Consider the following 23,312-nt stretch of genomic DNA (forward strand, 5'->3'; position numbering starts at 1 on the left):
CAGTGATGAACTAGTGATGAACTGTAACGTAGTAAGATGTTTTCTGTTCAGGAAAGGTTGTCACTTGCTAAGATGAAGAAATTGCATTCTTCATTTGGCACACAGAAGTTGATGTCAAATGGTTTGGCTTTTCCATGGATGGTGCTGAGGATACACTGGGAATCAAGAACCACCTGCATATCCGAACAAAGAATCATAGAATCAATCATAGAATTGATCACAGAATAATAAACTGTGTGATCAGGGGTGTTTTTTGAGACAGAGAAAAAATGAGCCTTTCTGGAAATTGGGCTACAAAATGAACTGGTGTGCAGGAACACTGGCTGGCCTATTTTTCATTACAATGAACTGGGTAAATCCATCAAAGCAGATCATAGTAAATGGGGCAAGGACATCAAGGAACCAGCTGTGTATGAACTCCTACATATAAACACAGCAGTGGCTATCAACCAATATTTTTATGTTACTGTAATGCATAGGAAGATTGACTATGTTATACCTGAAATAAGTACAAGATATTAATATTTAGAAGCACAAAGTTTCGGTTTTCAAAAGTGGTGCCCTCTTGTGATTTCACTACTCAAAGCAGCACCTCTGGAAGAAAAGTCTGTATTCTGTGTTTTTACAACATAGTTTAAGTTTTGGTTCACTGTATTGCAATGGCACCTCTAGTTTGATACCCAGAAACACAGGATTTGAAAATGTATATATATATATATATATATCAGGTCTTGGTGCAAGTGTGAGTATACAGATTCTCTGGGAGAGAAAATAGCATGTTTATGTATCTACATTAATGAGGTTGAATTTGATAATTACCATATAAGCACTGTAGAATCAGGTCTTGATATTATTGTTGGCTAGATCTAGAGCTCCCAAATGACAAAAAGTGCCATTTGTGTACCTTGGATATTGGACTGGATAATGAAAGCAAAATGAATGCCATCACCAAACCTTCTGATTGGCATGAAGGTTTATCCACTGAAGACTGTAAAATATATTGAATAGAAAAGGTTATGAAAGTATGAACAATTGTTGCCATTATTTAAGAAATGAATGCAAGACATTAAAGCAAGAATAGGGTCTCTGTGGTCTTTGTGAATATTGAAGAGATCTATAATAAAAGTATGCACTGAACTTATTACATGAACACTACCTCTTTCATAACGTCAGTCATTAAAACTGCAGTGTTTGATATGAGGTCCTGGCTGGACTGAAGTTGCTTGAGGTTCTGTCTTTGACGTACTTCAGCACAGACCCCAGGGTTTGTGCAGCCCAGATTAGAGGAGCTAAAGGGAGGCCTCATGGTGGTTGCAGCTCCTCACAGGGAGCAGAGGGGCAGCACTGAGCTCTCATCTGTCTGACAATAGTACCTGAGGGAGCAAGAGGATTCTGTCCTTGTGGCTTTTCTCATTTTTTTAGAATTTATCTGGTCACCTTTACAGTAAGATCTTATGCCAGCAAGTGGCAACATAGAAACAACAAAGGTAAAATATACTGGCATGCAGTATTAATAGACATCATCATCAGAAGATGCCAGAAGGATGACACACACTCCTATCAGTTGAGAGGTGCAGGCTCCACTAAGTTCAGAAAAAAAAAAACTCAGTTTTCAGATCACCTCTGCAACAGACAGACAGGCATTTCTGGTATAGCCCTAAACAAATCAGAGGAATATTATCATGTGTTCAGCATGGATCTACTTGTCACCTCATAATTACTAAAGGAACTCTCTCTTCTGTAGATTGATGATGGATTTGCAGACGTTTGTTTTTCGTTTTTTTTTTTTTTTCCTTGAGCATGAGCTAAATTAGACAACTAAAAAAAAAAAAATTCATAATTAAATCTAAAACCAGGGCAGTTACAAACAGTTCTCTTTGAACTCAGATGTCTCTAGTTCACTGGGAACGGTTTGCATAATCTTTTCTATATCAACAACATTCCACATGCATATTCTCTCTATCTTCTTCAGGAACGAAAAAAAAAAAAAAAAAAAAAAGGAACTGCAGAAGCAACTGTTCCCAGATAAACAGGATGACACCAATACAGTGCATCTCTTTTCTAACATCTTAGCTGCGCCTGGACATAGATATTACATCTAGGCTTCTCCTTCATACCCCAAGATAATACTGGAACTTGAGTCTACTTTCCCTCAAATCTCTGGTAAAGCAGTCGCTTTGCAGCAGTATGCTGATATTCTCTTTATCAGCAAGAAAATGTTTTCTAGTGACATTTCTTTCAGTTTCTAAAAAGTTCAAGTTTTTGAAAATAAAAGGAAAATAGTGTTATAAATATGTATTTAAATAGACAAAAACAAGTAATCTGACATTATTTAGTCAAGAATTCTAACTTTTAGGATGAAAAACACAAAATTTTGATTTGGAAGTGTCCTGTCACACAGCTCCCTTTAACTGAGGTCTCAGGCTCTCCAGTGACTGCATCTGGCATGGAGAAATTCTTTCACAGAGATGTCTCAAACAAATACCCAATGAATCTCAACTAAATCTCAACAGAAAGGATTTTTTGGCTTTAAAAATCTTTGATGAAAGAAAACAAAACATTTCCTGTCTGACTTCAGGAAAAACAACAACAGCAACAAAAACGAACAACTGAAAATGTCCATTGGACTCTTAAAAATACAAGTGAGATAGAAACCAATACTAGGTTTAAATTAAAATAAACTACCAGGGCACTTTGAGAGCTTAATTATCAACTGATATTTCAGTTCTTTTTTGGTATTTTAGAGGAATGGAAAAAGGAATGCTGAAAAAACCTGACTAGCAAAGTCGCAGTGGTGTTCTTTTTGGTATGAACAAAAAAGGAAATTTTGGAAATCTCTTTATAATATTATTCTCATGAGACATGCATCCTACTTTCAGGACTGAGGAATGCTGGGAGAAGTCTACTGTGCATACAGTGAAAGCTGTACACAAAGTTCTGCTCTCAAATGAAAGAAAAAAAAAGTTTTGAAGTTTGCTCATAGTCTGGGCACAAGCCTCCTTTAGCTGCAGCAGATTGACACTGGCACTGCTTCATTCATGCTGTTGACACAATTTCGGATCTACACTGTGGTTCCAAGACTTTCTAAAAGTGGTCTTTTTGTCCTATAAAATGATACTGCATGTGGCATTAGCTGGTATCTTTCTAGGCATGTGAAGAGAAGAAATGGCTGGGGATAGAGACCACACTATCATCTCAGTATTTGATGTGGTACCCCACAAATTTATGCTGACACAATGCAGGGATTGTAGAGCATATTGTGAGGAAGCACACCATCTGTTTTCTGCCTCTGCTCTTCTATAAATAACAGACTTCAGTCTCCGTGGTTGCCAGGCTAGCATTTTGCAACATACCCCTCCAGCCCTTTAAAATTCCTCCTGAACCTCTGGGAATTTCCTGTTCTGCCAAGGAGGACTGTCCAGACAGAACCGAAGTCAGTCCCTTACAGAAATCCAGTTCAGAAATCCCCTTACAATAAAGCAGAGAAGTATCAAAGACTTGTGTCCAAAGGGCCCAGTCGTGGAGCTGGCACTTCTGCCACGCCTGGAAGCACCGTGGGAAGGAAGGGGCAAGGGGTCACCTTCATCTCAGTGTGTCCAAGATTGGGAAATTCCCTTTCCTGGACTGGAACCAAAGTCAGATTTTTACCACTGATTCACTCTGAGCAGCATCAGGCCAAGAAGCACAGTAACTCATTAACATCACACTCCGGGTGAGAGTCAAGAGACCATTTTTTCCAGTTTCTAGTTCTCTCGAGGCTACTTAATGATAATGGCTTGATTCTGTGGAATGTGTTGAAAGCCTCCTCTGGGTTTATATTCCCATGGGATATTATTGTTTTTTCTAGTCATACTTTTTGGTAAAGGGCTAATGGTGGCAACACCTGGAAAACATGTGATAGCAATACCAGACAAAGTCTGATAGAAACAAAAACAAATTTAATATCCACTCTGTTAGAAAAATCACCAAGCAATTCTGACTTAGGATGCAGAGCTGTCTCACAATATAAAGCTTGCACTGCATTATGAGAAACATTCTAAAAATAATACTGCAACTTGCTCATAGCCTTTCAGAATGACTTTACTATGGAACTGAAAACATGACAGAATTCAAAACCACACTGACATAACTAACACTGAGAGCAGTCAGCTTGAAAATTAAGAATACAAATGGAAAATTTACCCTGAAACACATTTCCAGTGTTCCATTGTGGTGAATTATAGCACAGAAAAAAAGGACCAATATTAATTCTAATGTCAAGGGACCAAATATTTTTTATTGTAATTTCACAAAAGCTCCATGATCTTGGCAGTGAAATAATAAATGAAAATACTGAAGTAGTCTTTAAAAAAGCATGAAAAAGGAAAAGATGTCACATTGTGGTTCATATTTTACAAATGAAGTATCCATGTCATATCTTCATGCCCATAACAGCGTGACAATTTCAGTCTTGCTCAATTCTGCTTCTAGGAAATACCCCATGGGTCAGTGGCCAAATTACTAAATGTTTCCAAGATGTGTAGGAGTGCAAAGTTGTTTTGTTTTCTTTTTTTTTTTTTTTTTAAAGCCTGGATCAAGAAGCATTTTTGTTGTTGTTTCTGGGGTTCATAGCGTAGGGAACACTGGGAGGCAGTATGGTAGAAGGTAAAAAATGGTGGTTTTTTGGCTTGCTGGTTTAGTATTAAGGAAATATAACCAAGCATCCTTGCTTTATGGACCCAAATCCAGACAAATCTTTTTATTTCTGTCCATGTTTAATTTTGTAACTCTTCAGCATTGATCCATCCATTCATTGTACTTCAAAAGACAGTATATAAATATATTGTTTAAACACTTGAATACATTATTTATTAATTCCCTATATAACTGACAAGTTTACTCTAACAACATTTTTAAAATGGCTTATGCAGCATGTGCCATCATGGCCACCTTTCACCAGCAAAAAGAGCACCTAAAGTCATATAGTCCCCTAACCAAACTGTACGAAGAACTGTAATTCCCCTTTTTTTGATGCATTGGATTGTTGTGTTACTGTTTTTTAAAGGAAAGCTACTCTAGAAGTTTCTGGAATTTCTGTCCTCATCTACTTATTCAAATACATCAAATGCAAGCGTGCGTTTTAGAGTAACAGCAATTCCCACTCAATCCTACTTCCTGTTGAAGTCCAGAGTTACTGAAACATAGCTAAATGCTTGTGATAACGTCCTCCAACAGTGAAATTAAAACAATTTACTTAATATGGGTAAAACTTCCCATGTGATCATTTCTTGGAAAATTTACAATTAACTCAAAATAGGACTCTTGGTGCTTTCAGAATTAAATCCTTAGATCTTGCCAAAACATACAGTTGACAAGTTTGGGCAAATGATTTTCTAGTATTTCTGGCCTATTGCTTATACCGTCTCTCCCACGAGCTTGTCTGATGTTAGTACATTTTTTCTTTATTTAATGGTCAAATACATGCAACAATTGCAAACATTACCTCTGAGGCTTTCACTGATAGTAGCAAGAGCATTCCCATAGGAGAGTAACATACGAGTGACCATATACACTACCACAAATAGCATTTTGGTTCTATTCAGCTTCAGCTGGGGGTAGTCTGCATTTCACATTCTTTAATAACCAGCAAAACATCTCCTCTGTCTCTTATTCCTTTTTTCTTATGTTTAGAAAGACATATCTTCTTTATTTAATTTAATGTTTTATTTAAAATGTTCCTCAGCTATGATGATTTAGTTCTCAAGCCAACTGTATTACTCCTGAAATACATTGTATTATGATAGTTATAGAGCCAAACAGCCAGTAAATAATTTGCAGCTTCATTTCTTCAGGGTACTTGATCGAACATGCTGTACACCAGAGTAATTTTTTGAGCCTTTTCTATCACAGGAAAAGTTATCTTATTCTGTGTGCTTTGGTGACATGTTGTTACCTTGAGCAGAACAAAAATTTATGGATTACAACAGCAACCTTCACCTTTTCTATCAGACTTCTAAAGAATCCCTCTATCAACCTCAAATAGGCTGGCTTCTTGTTCTGAAGTGCCATCTCAAATTTAGCTCTCACAGTCTTTTGTAGAGTTAACTCTTGCCATCTTTCTGTCACTGATACCTGATAATTCAGATCCTTTACACTTTCCCTGAGATGACCCTTTCCAAGAGGTAATAGACCATGGTTATAAGTTTATCTTCAATTCTTTGGGAGCTACCTGTGCCATAAATACTCTAAGACATAAAAAAGCAATTGAAAAAGCTATATATATTCATATTTAATTTATAGCTCACCTGAGTCACAAACACATCACTAACACTGTGCATGGTTTACCCAGGCATTACATTTTGTCTTTAGAGCAGAGTACGTATGTGTGAAATGAGGCGCAAGCATTTTGCCAGGGAGGTGAGATGCAAAGAACCAGCTAGTTTCAAGCCAGTTTCAGAGAACACAGCAGAGTGAAACAGTGCCAGCTTTCTCAGCAAGACTCAGTTTGTGAGGATCTAAACAGGTACAAATAATTCTTAAGCAACTGACATGAAGCCAGGAACCAACACAGTTGATTTATACTGGAGGCACACAACATCAGAAGAATACACAGAAGGACATTTAGTGAATCAGTTGGAATTCTTGTAAAATCCAAGAGATCAGACTGGATCATTTAAGAAAAATGCAAAGAGAAACAACCTTAATCATCACCTCTCTAGTTAGCGGGCTAAAGTGATAACGAATTTTGCAGTCTGTATCTCCTTCTTACAAAAATAGTAACACAAAAAAACTTTCTTGCAGAGCATTGATGGCCTTTCACATTAACACGATAGAAGTGACGCAGGAAAGATAGGTGACCCTCAACCATTTATCTCTACTATGGTAAGTCACACACAGACTGAAGTATAAAGTCTTAGCCAAGAAATAAAGGGGAATAGTTCATTCAGGAAGAGATTAAGTCATTTATTTGAGCAATTCTCCCTTTAAGCAGATCCTCAGAATTCCAGGCACAGCACCAAACACATCGTGGTTTGGGGGCTACCCGTCACTGTGTTAACTTGCTGATGTGGCCTAGAAGGCCACAGGAATTTCCTGATGAATTAAGACTGTAGAGAGTAAATATTTAACTGTGACGCCCATAAATATACTTACTTAGTACTTAATGGCAGTGATTCTAAATCCTCACTTGGGCTACTTTTATGTACATATGAATGCCTAAATTTCAGACTGTATCATTCTTCACGGAGTTCTTTGATGCTGGAGAAGACTTCAGAAAACCAGGTGTTATATAAAAGGCTTCTGAGAGATTTCACAAATATCAAAACATTCCCAGAGAGATTTTTCATAGAAAATAATAGTTTTATGAAGTGAGATAGGTATTTGAAGGTCCTTGCCTACCTGTGAGTCTTATGGCTTAGAATGGAGAAGTGAAAGGATTGTGAAGGGCCATAATATTATGCTCCTTATTATTTACATACTAGGATTATAAGAAAAATTTTTAAAAGAAGGATCTACTCTATTTTCTGAAAAGATTTTTGCATGAAAACTGAAACTCCCAGAAGACAGTTATCACTACAACTATTTGAATCTGAATGTAAGACAGTGAAAATTAACACACGAAGTACAGCCATAGGTGGTTTAAACCAAGAAAAAAAAATTGTTCAATACAGTGCTCAAAAAAAAAAAAAAGGTCAAAATTTAACATTTTTTCCCCCAAATCTGCACTGTTCAAAACTTTAATTGTAGACAAGATAAAAAAATAATAATTTTTATAAACATAGGCTGACAACTTCAAAACGTTCATAAATTATATGGTGTAAAGGACATACAAATCTTTCATCATCTTAAAGGTACATGTAACATCTTCTTGCAGATTATATTACAACTGCTGCTTTCATTTTTATGCATATTTAAAATGTGTTCAGAGGATTTGAAATATGTTAAATGTCAAACATTAAACTTCACATTAAAATCAGAATATTTTCACCCACAGTTAGGGAGGAAAATTACCATATTAAAGGCCAGAAAGTCTTTGAGAATGACTGATATTTTGTTGTAACATTTAAAATAGTGGGAAGGTGCACCCAAATGACAGTAGTGCTTTTTTCTGTAAACTCTCCACAAAGAGGAAAATAAAAGCCTGGCCTCCTAAATGATGTGAACCTGAAGACAGAAGTTTTATAACACAGATAGTATCTTTCAAGTAAATCCTCTTGCACACAGAAAGCCTTTGAGGGAAGTTTGGTTTTGAAAGGGGGCAGAATCAGTCTATAAATGGCGTTATTGGCCTGCCACAGAGATAGTTTTTGGGTTCCAAATTGATTAGTACCAATCTGATCATTTATGCTGCAGTGTGAAAGAAGCTGTGCTGTCAGAAAGACACAAATTGCCTTCTAAGGTCCTCTGCTTATTCTCTTTGCAGAGTTATCCCACAGCAATCTAGTCTTGCCTTAATTTCCTGGCAGAGCTGTTCAGAGTTGATCCTATCTCTAGGGAAATTTCTCAGGCTTGTTCGCCTCTTTGGTCCAGAGAGAGAAGAAAGAATGCCAGAACACAGGTCCTTGGTCAGGACAGAGACAGAAGGCAAGTCTGCTAAGTGGAACAAGTGGATTTTGGTTGTCTTCTTGCAGCCTGGTGCATGATTTGCAAGAAGACAACCAGACAAAATAAGCCAGATGGCAGGAATTTACTCTAATAAATAAAAACTCCCAGAAAATGTGAGGAAATATTAGAAGTATATGGTTATGCCAAGTACTATTAAAGAAGCAGATGCCATGCACACATTCAGATCGGTCTTATTCTGTAAAAACACAAAGCACAACCTGGTTTGCCTTGCATGTAAGGGCAGAAACATATATGGGATGGGCAGTATAAAGATTCAGTATATTTTTTTGGAGTATACAAAAATTCTTGCAACGATATGGAAAGGACGGGGTGAACACATACATAATCTATGGGCAACACAGTGTGAGAACTCATTCACACAGAATTATTGTATGAATAATATGCAGGGATTCCTCTTGTTATTAGCTCTTCTAGATAAGGTTTTTTTGAGCCTACAGGTCAGTTTCAGGAGATATCCAAAGCAGGAATTTAGCAATTTCCTAAATTTTAAGTGATCCCTACCAAATACAAACTAACCTGTTACTCTCAAAAAAGAAAAGAAAAGAAAAGAAAAGAAAAGAAAAGAAAAGAAAAGAAAAGAAAAGAAAAGAAAAGAAAAGAAAAGAAAAGAAAAGAAAAGAAAAGAAAAGAAAAGAAAAGAAAAGAAAAGAAAGAAAAGAAAAGAAAAGAAAAGAAAAGAAAAGAAAAGAAAAGAAAAGAAAAGAAAAGAAAAGAAAAGAAAAGAAAAGAAAAGAAAAGAAAAGAAAAGAAAAGAAAAGAAAAGAAAAGAAAAGAAAAGAAAGGAAATAGTAGCTATGGAAAATGTTTTAAAATAAAACTCCCAACAGCAGATAAGCAGTTATAAAATGCAAAAATGGATTTAAGTCAGAACACTAGAAAAGGATTTTTGTGTACCTTAGTACCAGTCACTCCAAAATCTAAATGCACGCATATGTGTATGTGCATGTGTGTATGTGTGCACCCATTCAGGCACTGTGGAGAGGAGTCCAAGGCAAAGGACTTCTGTCTTCCTGCAGAATTTTCAGTGCCACATTTTACTCCTAGAATTTCAACATAGATTTTCCATCTACAAGTAATAGTACCTGCATTTTCATCTTATTTCTTCCTCTTTTAAGAATGGAATTAGTAACAGATCATATGGATGACCATGTGCTACTACATAGCAGCTATATAGCTATATATCCACTATCAAGCTAGCAGCACTCTCAAATGATTTTATACTACTTTACTAACTGGCGGTGTTTGTTTTTTTGTTGTTGTTGCTTGTTTTGTTTTGTTTTGTTTTGTTTTGTTTTGTTTTTCCCACTGCTAGAAGTTCCCAAAGAAGCATAAGAAACTTACCTCAGTCATGAAGCTACAGTGTATACTAGAACACTAATTTTCTACATGACTTCCTCAGAGAGATTATAAAATTATCTTGACTTATTTTTGTCTTCTTTTTTTTTTTTTTCTTTTTCAATCCCAACTGCAAACCATTTTTAAAATGCATGGAAATTTAACTTGGGCATCTTTCCAGCTGACCCCATATCTGTCATGTTTTCAGCATCTATGCCCACATGCTTGCACAATGTTTAGCATAGCCCTAGTTAGATCTTATTTGTACAAGGATGTTGCACTAGTTTAACTTTCTTAAGTCTTTTAAAGGGTTAAATAAACTGGTGCAAAATTTTGAGTAGGCTTCTTATCCCAGTGTATGAGTGACTTACATTGTTTTAGATTAACCTGATTCCTAACTAAGGTAATGAAAAGCAAAGTTTGATCTTTGTGCATTAACATTAATGAAAATGTAGTGCAGACGTGCAACAATTTATGGCATTTCTAAGTTACCCTTCCAACTGAATATTCAACACTCTGTTGTTTCATAACACCATCTAAAGTATGTACATGTGGTTACACAAGAATGACCTTGTGTTTAAGTACTGCTTGTTTTATAAGAAAAAGAACTCTTCCTATGAAATATGATACTATTTCAATGTCCTTTTCCTGATCAAACTTCAACCTTTTAACAAGATAGGAAATCTTCATGCTACTGGGAAGATTTCTACAGACAGTAGCTGTTTATTCAAAACACTTGTGCTGGTGGTGCTGAAATTGAATTTAACAGCACAGCTAAAACCGTGATAGTTCTAGAAGGCCCTCTAGAAGGCCCTTGGTCTTTGCAGCTCAAGGCAAATGCAGAGAATGCTGGACTGAGCTACAAAGTAAGTTGAGATGAATATGAGCAGGTTGCTAAATATCTTCATCTTTCAGGATATGCTTGCAATAAATCATATAGGAGAGCCCAGATTTGATAATAAGTAGTTTATTCAAAATTTCTGGTAGCAATAGGTCAGAAAAATGGTCCATTCCTCGCTGGTCTTCAAGTTCTATTCAAGACTGAACTACAATCCTATTCACCTTAGACGAGCACTGGATGGAGCAACAGCTGCTGGAGAGGATTTAAGAACGTTGTAACAATGAGTAGGAATCCAACAATTAGCAGAATATATCTTACCTATAATCCATTTACTCAACTGCAATCTGCAATCTGAAAAATACACTTAACAATACATTCATATTCACTGCATTTGTCTACTTAAAAAAAAAAAAAAAATTAGTTCCACACTTTAAAACAAATATACTTTTAAAGGAGTTTCTGATCTCACATCACTTTCTCTAAACATTGACAGAATTACTATCATATACAAACTGTTAATAGCACAAAATGTCTTCCATGAGAAAGACTCCAAAAGCAACACAAAAAATAATATGTTAAGCCTCCCAGCAGCCTTGTGAAATTTAGTAGTAGTACTATGTCTGCATTAGAAAAGGGAAACAGGAATACATAAAGTTTATGATTTCCTTGCAGACACAAGGGAAGTCTGCGCTACAGCCATGGACAGAAAGTAAGGCCTAAATCTATCCCACTTAGCAGAGGCATTTAAATCAAGAAGTGAGCTGCTCAAGATTTCCCCAGTCCATGAAGAGAACTAGGGACTTTCAGAGGATGGTTGAGACGGCTGGCTCTTCCTCTGGGTTTGCTACTGTCTCCTGACATTGCACTGAGAGATTCCCCATAGGAAAGAAAAACCTATCTTGTTCATCTCTGGGCTTTGGAAACAAGTTCGCGACTAAAATACCCAGCTCTACACTTTTCCCACGTAGGGGGAAAAGGTTTTTTTCCAAGGCACCCAACACTCTGAAGTAGAGACAGCTTCCAAACCACAAAAGGGAATGGGAAAGATGAGTTCTCAGCACCCTCAGACTGACAAGCCATTTATGTCAACTTCATCTGGAGAAGGTTTCAGTGCTTCAAATGAGATATCCCACAGGGCATGTTGGTTGGACAGTTCTGATGACTAATGAATGTAATATTTTATTGTTACCAGAATGTTCCTAATTACAACAGTCATCACTGAAAATAACTATAGTCAGGTTCTACTGCACAGTATGATAAAACCTTCTGTCCAAGCATGGGAATTATTGTTTTAAATCACTTGTTACCAAATGTGGCAACATGTGAGTCTGGCCTTCAGTCTACTTCTCTGATTCTTCTACCTCTTAAACAAATTGTTGTGAAATACACTACTCCCCAGTAACCTAAAGTTTTCAGGCATTTCCATGATTGAAGCCTTGCCTTTTTCTCAGAATGTCCCCAGGTCCTCAGCAGTATGATAAATAAAGCTTTTGAAATGCAGGCATATCAATGATCAATATACTTCTTTGGAGATAAATGAGTAATTTTTTTTTTTAGATGCAGTTGTGAATTCTCTTAGAGCCTGTTTTTTTCAATGAACATATTCTTACTTTGTAAAGTTAGTTTTTACATATATTTATTCACTGAGTAGTATACATTATGTAAGTAATTTCACTAATTTGTTTCATGTAATAGTTCAACTGGGCAATATTGGTTTATATTGGTCATGTGAGAATATTTTATACTGCTTATTATGACCTCTCATATATTTATATAGTTTATTTTTATATATTATGGCAGTCTTTTAGACCATGGCCACTTTGGGGCCAGCTCTGCCTCGATTTTTCCTACCTTCACAGAAAAAGTGAAATGTAAGCAATCTTCCCAACTCCCAAAAACCAAATAAAATCCAAGGCAAATCCAGCTACTCCACACACATGAACTCACTGTTATTATTTCACTGCAGTGCTAGGCCCTACTGGCAGGGAGATGGATTTCTGATGGAGCTACAGAACACAGTGAGTGTACATCAGTCTTTCCAGAACTTTCTTCCATATAGTGACTGGTACTCCTCAAATTCTAATTGCCTTGTAGATACTTAAAATCCAAGTGAGCACTTGCACTGCTATATCTGCAAAATACAGAGGTCAAAAGAGAGCACAGATGATGCTGCAAAACCAATAGTTTCTAAAAAATATATTAAGAATAATAATGAAAGAGATGCAGACACTCCAGGAAAACTGCTCATAATTTCTTACAGCAAAAACACTTTGAAAGGTGAGGGAAGCAAACTGAATCTTCTCTATTTGGACTGTGTTGTAGCGCCAACAACATTTGCAGAGAAAATAATTAAAAAAGAAATCTAAATTTGCATACTAGTGAACCAGATTGTGGCCTACGTTCAGCTCAAGCTCCCGTGTCTGTGTTAGCTCCGTGTAATATACAATTATTAAGTATTCATTTAAAAAATATATGGTATTTGTTTAGATATGAATCAGAAAAAAAAAAAAAAGTGGGTCACATAAAACTCACTTACTATGGTAGTAGAAATTATTACCATTATGTTGACTGAATATATGAAACACTCATCTGTATAGGCTGTATATATACTGGATCCATTGATACCATAAGTTCACCAAGCTAAGATAAACTTCCCAAGCAACACATGATGATAATAATTCATATAACTCCTCTTTGGCAATGCTTGGACTCTGTAGTTAAATACCAAACAGTATCAACTGTGCCACTCAGTTACTGAAAGAAAGAAAATGTGATGAACTGTTTGTTTTGAACTATTAGTATAAACATATTGCAGAAATGAAACTCAAGCTTAAACAATGGGGAAAGTTATCCAGTATTAAAATAAACAGTTCTAGGAAGACCTCTAAAAATATTTACCAAGTCATCTTCTTTTAAGTAGTTTCCGTACAGAGCATTTTGCTGCATCCCCAGTTTGCCATCCAATCCCACTTACACTGATTGCAGATATGCAAATGGTAATGGACAAGGCTGGGGCTTAGCTGTATGTAATCAGCTTCCCAAGAAAGCACATTTTTATCTAGAATCAAGCTAGGAAGTCATCAAAGAAGTACTTTTGGTGTCAAGGGTATAAGAATCTATTTAAAACAACAAGAACAACAAAAGTTTCTGGTTTATAGAAATCTGCTAGCGTAAATATTACGGAAGAATTTTTTAAAAATAAAATACTACTCTAATTATTAAGCAACTCTTGCTTTCACAAACTGTATCAATAAGTTCCCTTTCAATATTTCAGGCTAGCATTTGTGCTAAGAAAATTATGCATTCTGCATAATTACAGAGAGAGAGAGAATTACAAGAGAATTACGTTCTGCAAAACATAGCTTAGGTACAATTTTATTGACAGTTCTATATATTATATAGTGTAATAAATGTATTTTCTTTATGTATGTCAGAATATATCTCAAATTCTGAAATATGAACATTGTTTCTTACTGTAACTATTCAATTCCAGTCACAGACCTATCTATAACTATTAATTAATCTTTATTTTATTCACAGCAGGTGCATTCTAACGCTGCTAGTGTAGAACCAGTTATCTCTGATACTAAAAGTCAAGGAAGGGAAACAAATGCAGAGTATAAAAATGAGATACAGGATATCTACATAATGTATTAACTTACACTTAAGCATTATGCTTCTTTTGAAAGGAAGCGAGTTATGGCTGAGATGCTTTGTAATGGCAACAGCAACAAAGCAAATGCAGTATTCAGAGATGCTATAATGGAGCTGCATCAGACTCATTTGTTCTGAGTGAGCCGCACTCCATCACAGAGAGAAACAGGTCCTTTCATTGCAGAGCAAGCTGACACATGGGGTACGTGCACAAGGCTGGCTTCACGTAACACTCTGGGAGCAGAGGGTGGGGGTTGGGAGGAACGGGGGGCTGGCTCTGCCCACTGCCAGTTTTTCAATCACTGCAGAAGAAAAGAGTCCTCAGTACAAAACCCTTTCACTGGGCTTCCTACCTGCTCAATCACTTCCTTCCAAAGTGTGAGAGCACTAACCCTAACTCAGACTTTCACACTCCCGAGACTCATTTTTCTTCCTGTTCAGTTCACAGTGAAACAGTGATCTTAGTTCAGTCTCTAGTGGACAAACACAGAATAAGTGAAGTCTCATAAGCATGATTCAGCAGGCAATTTGCTCAAGTAAAATTATGTGTGCATAAACACAGATACAAATTTTCCTCTCAATTCTTGCCTCAGTCTCCCAAGGTACAGCAAAATAATTTCATAAGAAATGCTTTCCTCTACAAAAAGACGCCCCCTCATTTCCAACCCTATATTCCCCAAAGCAGACCAAGTTATTAAAAACTGAAGAAAGTAGTTCTAAAAGGAAAAGCTTGGTTATATTTTGTTTTACTGTCACACATTCACTGGATAGAGTTGTTTCTCTCTTTCTAGAGCCAGATATGGAAAGACCACAATTTATCAAGAGATCAGAAAATTCTTTCTAAAGATTTTAGTAGACATAGGGGGATGGGAGGGTTGTTTATGTTTTTTAACATATTTCTGTTTTGTATGCTGTTTGGACAAACCAAAGCTTGTAATTGAGATAATTATCAATAAATATACTAATAGGAAGCTTACCTAGCAGAGTCCTCACTAGATTTTCACTGATGGTCATTTGTCATATTAATCTGTGATACAGTTAAATCATGTATCCATCAAAGGAGTGCATACAGAAATATGCTTGTGTCATTTTACATGACTAATCACATCACCAATTGTTCGATAATCTCAGTTTTGGCGGGTCAAAATGTCAGAGTAAGAATGGGAGCCTTACAAGTAACAAGATACAAAGGCTGCTTCATTATTTATTTATTTTTACTTGTCAGCTCTCCCAAGGCATTTTCATTACCAAGGCATGGACAAGATACTGTAGTGTATGTAATTGTGCTGCTGTGAGTAATCCTGTTAAGGCGAACGAGGGCTGCTCACATGTGTATTTATTTACATATTTAAGTATTTTCTGGACCAAACTTCAGCTTATACACTGAATACTGAAAAGTTTAGTGGAAGGTCAGATCTCTGGCGTGAATTCTTTAAAAGCATTACTTCTGCTAAGTTACTACAACACCTTTCACCTCATTTTTCCCTTTCTATGAAAGAACAAACACAAATTAAAACAGGCTGTTTCAAGACCACTGTAATCTATGCAACTGAAAAGTTTTACTGTGATGATTTAGAAGTGTGAATGCCTGAGTGCTTTTTTTCTTTCTTTCCAGCAATTAACTGGGTGGAATAGTATTACGGGATCTATTTCTGGAGAAGCAGTGATATTCTTAACACAGCACCTATAAGTGCTGATTATTTTGAACGTCCCCTTTTGCTGTCAGAGTAGCAGGTATCCTGCATGACATCTACTCTGACTCTGTGAACCGTAAGTGGAGATTATAGAGCTATTTAGTAAGCTCTGTCCTTAGAATCTCTGGTGGATTTTTGTATACACTGGCTCACAAAACACCCATGGTCTCTCAAGATAAAGCTTTAAGAAACTGCGTCTTTCAGCAGTGTGAAGAAAATTCTGTTCACAAAAACAATGCCCCTAGAAGAGTGCATTCTGGCTGTAAGATTTCCTGCTTATGCAGAAATTAGATAAAACCTCAGTTCTCAAAAGAACCCTTGAAAACTATGAACTACACAATCATCATCATCAAAAAAAAAAAGAAAGAAAGAAAAAAAAGAAAACACAGCAACAAACATTCACTGAGTGAGAAGTGAAAAAGGAAACACTTACTTTTTGCAGCCACTGTGTGTAGTTTTCCATCACATGTTCCAGATGCTGCAGTTTCTGGAAAGAGAAATCCTGTTCCACGTGAGGAGCATCTCTCTGAAGAGCGTTAGTGTTGTACTGGTCTGTCGTGCTTTCACGACAGTTCCCGTCCTGTTCTGGCAGAATGAAAGTATAGGTGCACTGCCCATGCTGAATCCGGTTAAATCTTCTCCCACTGGCTTCCGGACCCCGGCGCTGAGTGGTACAGCCTATATGAGCAAGGAGTGCTGCCAGAAAAGCAAAGGAAAGGAAAACTGACATGTTACTATTACTTTCCTTTCCCACTCTTAGAAAAACTTTCTCTTCCTCTTTCTATAGTTCTTTTTTTTTTCTTTTTCTTTTTTTTTTTCCTCCTAATTTCTCTTAAAGTCTCTAGAAAAAAGGACTGGAAAAGCACACTTTAATAATCAAGCTTGGATAAATTGTTATTTTCTTTTAAATTTAACTATGAGAATAGCTTCCTTAGTTAAAATTGGGAATATTTATTGCATAGTAGTTAAGATTTATTGTTTCCTCTCTGTTACAGTCCAGCATGTAGCCTGCTTTAGTCAGCTGCATATGCATATCCCAGTCTCTTTCCCCTACACTATCTGCAGCAGAACTGCTATTTTCTCTCAGACTTCAGTGAGTTTTATTAAGGTTGCACATTCAAGCCAAGCTGGAAGCAAGCAGCCTTTCACAAGATGACTTGACAGGAATGCGTGTATGAGTGCGCCCCTATGCTAAGGATGGCTGATGGCTCGTACAGAGGGATCATCTTACAAACTGGCTGGATGCATGACCTCAATCGTGCATGGCTTTCCAGCCCCCGTTGCACACAATTGCTGAGGGCTTTTGACGAATTTACGTACGTTTAATAAGTGAGGCGGTCCACCTTAATACACTTCATATGTTCACACTGACCTATTAAAATGTAGATAAAGTGTAGAAGTTTGTTGTAATCCCTCTGTAAATATACAAAGCACTGAAATTAAAAATACTTTCAGTTCTGCGCTGCTCAGTATCTATTAAAGAATTCTTAGCCAGGAGAATGACACTTATGGGAAAAAAGTTACAGTTAACTCTCACATACTTTTGCTACTTTTTTAAGGCAATTGTACTTCCTTAGCAGAGTTTGCAGAGAGTGCTTTATGAGACAGAATGAAATTAAGGCTGCCAAGTAGCAACAGAAAATGAAACTTCAGAAGCAAAATAATTTTCTCTGTTTGGCTTCTAAAGTCACTATAAAACACTGAGGTAGAGAGGCTGAGCTATTCCAGACTATCTGTTGTATTCCTGTGTAATTATCACACGCAAAACACTTTTGCCCATGCGAAGGTCTGTGTGGGTTCTGCAGGGATCTCTCACAAAAACATTCTCAGATCAATATCCTCAAAAAAAGGCTATGGTAACTATTCAAGAAACTAAGTCACACATAAACAGTGCCCCTCATATTTGCTAGAGACAAATCCTGAATGCACAGATTAGAAACAAAAACAGAATATTCCTAAAGTTTGGAGAAATTTGGATCTAAGTTCCTGCTCTAGTATGTGCAATTGCTACGTAACTGTCAGCCAGCTCCTGTGCAGGCTACTTCGCACAGTTTTTCTCATGAAAGCTGGCAACCTTCTAAATAGGAATAGCACATCACTTAAAAAAAGAAAAATACAACTGGCAAGATTTTCACCTGCAAGATCTATCTGCAAGAATATGGAGTGCAAGCATCCTCAGTGCTCATACAGCTCTCACCTCTATCACAATTTCATACAGAAGGAACTTCCTAGGTTATTCAGCCAAGCATCCATCCTGCTCCTGAAGAAGCTGTTTCTACTCAAAACTGGGGGTGAAGGCTTTTTGTCTTGCATTTGAAAAGGAAGCACTGCATTCAGATGAATAAAAAATATCTCCTGTAATAGGTAAATGAGGTGGTCTTAGTTTGCCTTAAAATGTCTTTAAGTCCAATACAGAGAGAGAGAATAAAAAGGAAAGCCAAAGAAAAGGGCAAAACACCAATGCTAGTGCTGCTGTTAGCGCAATCAGAAAATCCTTTCGTCTCTGAACTGCTCAGTCCACCTTTGCCTCTTTTTCTGCCTCTGAAAACCAGCTGTGTATACCTTACTTTCATGCAGCAATTCTTACATTTCTCCAGAGCTAGTTCTGCTGTGGTTTTTTATGCTCTCTTCAAAATTATTATGAAATGCAATTGCAAGATATTTGCTCACATAAGATCAGAAAACTTCAGTCAAGAAAAAAACCTGTAGGATCAGACATGGAGCTGAAGATTCAGAATAGAAACAGCTGTTCTCTGTGAGGAACATAATAATGATGCATGAGTTTTTAAAAGTGAAAAGAGAACTTTATGAAAGGGCCTCAAAGCAGATAAAAAGGGAATGGCAAAAGGAATGGCAAAGGTGGGTGTACAAAAGGCTTCCTGAATTCTTAGATCACATTTGAAAATGCTGCCACTCACACAAATGCTGCATTCACTTTCTGTGGGATATTTGAGCAACCAACTTACACGAAGACATGGAAAAGTCAGATCATAAACATAAAACTTCTATTTTTCAGATAGGAAAGGCCCTCAGAAGAGCAGACTCGCTTTGGTGCTACTGCATGGCTCCCTCCCACTGGCATGGGGCAACTTCTCCTTCCCTGCCTTCTCCACTTCTGAAGGGCAGCAGCCATAAGGACCCTCAGGGCATGTGCAGATTTATCAAGCATCTCTGGCATTTGTACACTGGTGACCTGCTCAGTTCCCTGCCCTGGGACCTGTCTCTCATTGCCAGGTTCATCCCCAGCTCTATGTGGATAGAAAGCAGAGGGATTTGGCATCAGTGGGAGCATGTCTGATGAACACGCTGCACTAAAATATTCCTTACTAGAGAGAGGTGAGCCCCCTCCCTCAATGAGGAGCCACATCTTTGTTGTGGAGTAGTGAATCTGAGACATCGCCCCAGAGGGGAAGCAGAGGGACAGTGAACTGTGCAGAGATGCACCTGAATCCCTACAAGAACTCAGTGATGGCTGAAATGGTAGTACCTTTGTTGGCTGCAGAGGGACCCCACAAGCTCTGGGGCTGCTGCTTTGGTACCAGGTTTGGTTTACACTCCTCCCTGACTCATTCATGGTCCCATCCATGAATAATAAAAGAGCAACAATAAATATAGAAAAAAAGTTCTTTCTAGCTCTACAGCCACATAAGTTCATAGTACAATTTTCTAAGGAATTCTATTTTACTTAAGGAACAGAAGGTTCAGAAATAACAAGAGTTATTATTTTCAAAAATTCCCTATTCCTACAGAGTTATTTACCATTTTTTCCAAAACCAAAACAAAATAGAGAAGAACAATAAAAAAATAATAAACTCTCTTGCCACAAGTATTTCAATGTTTTCTTGTACCTCATTTGATAAATAATTTATTACCACAATACCACTTGATATATGTGGTACATTTTTTTAACACATAACAGAATCAGTGGAGTGAGGAAAATAAAAGTTCTAAAAATTCAGTCAAAGTCATTGTAGATATTTCTTCAGGATGCTGCATTAAATAGTATAGATATAATCTGAATGTTTTGTCCAGGATTGCACAGAAAATCAACCAGAAGCAGCATAGGAGCATAGATATATTTAAAAGACTATTTTCCTAAGACCACTTCCTCCAGTGCAATGACTAGCTTTGTATTCCCTGAACTCTTCCTCTGTGTAACAGTGAAGGGACAGATGCAGAGGCTTACTTCCCAGACCATGTAGTCACATACGCATTGTTTATTTAGCAGCTGAACAAAATTCTGTAGCTCACTATGCAACCAGTCCTACAAGGCACAAGAAATTGGAATTCAGTATCCAGATAAAGCTTACATTCACGTGATATCAGTTCTCATTTCTCTACCTAACGTTAAAATAATGTAATGTTTTTTGTCATGGAATCATATGCATGCTCAAAGTTCAAATGCAAATTCTAGAAAACCAAAATCTATTTCTGTTTCTTTATATTTCTGCTGCAATATGTGTTATTGCAGTAGATGAGTTGCGTTAAAGTTGCATCATGTCACACACTTTAACCGGAGTTACTCCCACTTGACTTCCTCAGTGAAAAAGGGAAGTTGCTCCAGAGAAGCAGCTAAGCGGTATAAGAGGCAGGCTTTTTCTCTAGGTAAACCACTGCTATATAGCAGGACACTTCCTTTTTTCCTTAATATTTTGCATTCCAAACATATAAATTCAAAAGAATAAAATGTTATCATAAGTCCCATATGTCTGATTGGTTACTTAGTTGTAACTAACATTGACAGTGACTTCGGCAGAGTTGGTCCCAATTCACCATAGTGCTGAGACCAGAACAGGATATTTAAGATTAGCTTCTCTTATTCCTGATTGTACAGAATCCATATGGTACTGAGAGCAGCTTGTGGGGAACACTGGCTTATCATGCAGTACCAGTTTCCCCTACTACCTGCATGCTTTCTTTTCATGCTCTCCTGGGAATAAGCTAGTAGTCATCTCAGACAAATTGCTTCTCAGGACTGAAGTTTGTATATTTACATGTGCATACCTAAGGCATGATCCCACATAGTGCAGCCTGCCAGACTCTTCCTTCAAAGGAGCATGTTGCTGGGCTCTGAGTCACGCTGCAGACCAGAATTTGATTTCTCCCAACATTTGATTTCATACCTGGGCACAAGTAAACAACTGAGAAGATTAATATCGTGGCAAAAAACAGCAGCTCTTGAAAGAACATGGTGGTTTACCACAGAAACGTCTGAGCTACTGGTTATGCTCCATGACCTGCCTGAATTTTGTCTCACACAAAGGTTGTGAGGCTTCTGGGCAAAATATTTCTTGGACTCTCTCCAAAACCGATGGCAATGAAGACAGCTACATGTTTTCTGAAAACTTATTTTCGTGCTGCTGGAAACATGGGATAAGCAAGTTGTTCCTATACTTGCAGCAAATCTTTGAGCTTATACACATGGAGTAAAAGCATCTAGACTAACTGAGTTAAATTTGTTCTCATTCACTGGGGGATGGAGAAGCACTCCTACCATCCTCTTCATTGATGGTCTTAGGTAAGTTTAGTCATTAACTTTTACATTTTGAGGATAGTCAAGTCATTTTCAAAGACCAGATTCCAGCCTTATCAAACAGGAGTGATTCTCACTAAGACACTGGACATGACACTTCTGTTTGAAGGTAATAAAAATAGATGATCTAATATCAAATGGCTATGGATAAGGCCAAAAAAAATGATGTTCTACTGTAAATCCTAGGAGAAAAAACAAATGATTACCAGATTTGGAATAAATATTTTATATGACTATACACTTTTTAGCTATACCATGTGAATGTCTTTTCACATACACACGTACACTTCTGCCCACATAACATGAGAGTAAATAAAGTGCTTGCCTCACAGACAGGATAGCTGGAGGTTCAGGCTTTAATTTTCACATGAACTTAAAAACTGGATCTAAACAAAATCACTTCTGTTGCAAATTGAATTGAAAACACAATTATGTGGAAATGATTTATAAATAGCGTTGTTTGGTTGAATAGTTTACTTAGTCTCTGGACTGTCCTTAGGCCTTGTTCCTCATCAGGGAGAAGTCCAGGAGAGAAACAATAAGCCATTGGTGCATTACCTTAAGCTTCTGAGTTAATTTAACATGTAGCCCCAAGTGCTGTGCAATGTGTGCATCTATTCTTGAGGCCACAAAGGCAGGAACCATGACAACTCTGCCTAGGAAGGGAAAAGTTATAGTCCCCCAGGAAAATGTAAATGCAGAAGGTCATCCTGAATGTCTATCAACAAAATGAAGTTTCTTCAGACTCTACGTGCCAGCAACTTAAGATGTGTCCTTACAGCTTAAGTGCTACAAGGCTACAGCCATACTACCTAATGGAATCCAAATTCTGAATCAAGTGCTTCAGCTCCCTGTTCATAAGGAACACTGAGCAAATAACTGTTAGACCCACAGAAGGCAATATATTTGTAACAAAATGCTATTCACAGGACTAACATGAGACTTACAGATCATTCCTAAGCATCATGCATCACAGAGTTCTGTCTCTCAATCTCCATTAGAAAGTCTTTTCTCCATAGGCCTCACTGTTGCTCATATCTTTTCCACTTATGTGTAACAAAAAAGAGGGGAAGGTTGTCATTTTCCAGGACAGTCAGAGCATACAGAGTTAGGTCCCATGTACCAGAGGTAGGTTAAAATCCTTGCACTGTCTGTGTATGTCAATAAAGACATACATGTCAGACTCTGATCTTTTTGAACATATGCATTCAAAGCAAGGTATGAACAGAGCTTCTGATTTCTCCTGTTGGTTCAGATATGTTTCCTGAATGAACATACTCAACTTCATGAATACTCTCAGCATTCACTGAACCAAGTTTAAAGTTCCAGACAGAGTTTGACTCTAGGAGGAGCAAGAGCAGACAACATTAATGATACCGCCGAAGTCCAGTCTTCCAGCATTTGGGATCTCTCTTTGGAGAGAGCAAATAGTAAGGAAGGAACTGGAGATAAAAAAAGGAATACTACAGTTTCTGCTGATATTGCCCAATACATGAGTTATAGATAGGAAATCTAGCCTGGAAGATAAAGAATCCTCAGCTGAATGGAAACACTCTAACAACATGTAATAAGTGGAACAAAAAGTATATTTGGCTCAATGTCTGGTTGGAGATCATTGGTGATTGGTGTCCCCCAGGGGTTAGTGCTGGGA

General features: G+C 37.3%; 1 protein-coding gene across 1 annotated transcript in view; it reads right to left on the reverse strand.

Annotated features, from left to right (window-relative positions):
- ANGPT1 (angiopoietin 1) overlaps positions 1–17,300 on the reverse strand; it is a 165,337-nt gene extending 148,037 nt beyond the window's left edge. Inside the window, exon 1 of the mRNA NM_001199447.4 lies at positions 16,562–17,300. Within this exon, the coding sequence (NP_001186376.1) occupies positions 16,562–16,858 (297 nt within the window). The 5' untranslated portion in view covers positions 16,859–17,300. The remainder of the gene's footprint in view (positions 1–16,561) is intronic.
- Positions 17,301–23,312: the final 6,012 nt, after the last annotated feature.

This window comes from Gallus gallus, chromosome 2 (assembly GCF_016699485.2).
Source record: "Gallus gallus isolate bGalGal1 chromosome 2, bGalGal1.mat.broiler.GRCg7b, whole genome shotgun sequence".
In the NCBI taxonomy this organism is placed as follows: Eukaryota; Metazoa; Chordata; class Aves; order Galliformes; family Phasianidae; genus Gallus; species Gallus gallus.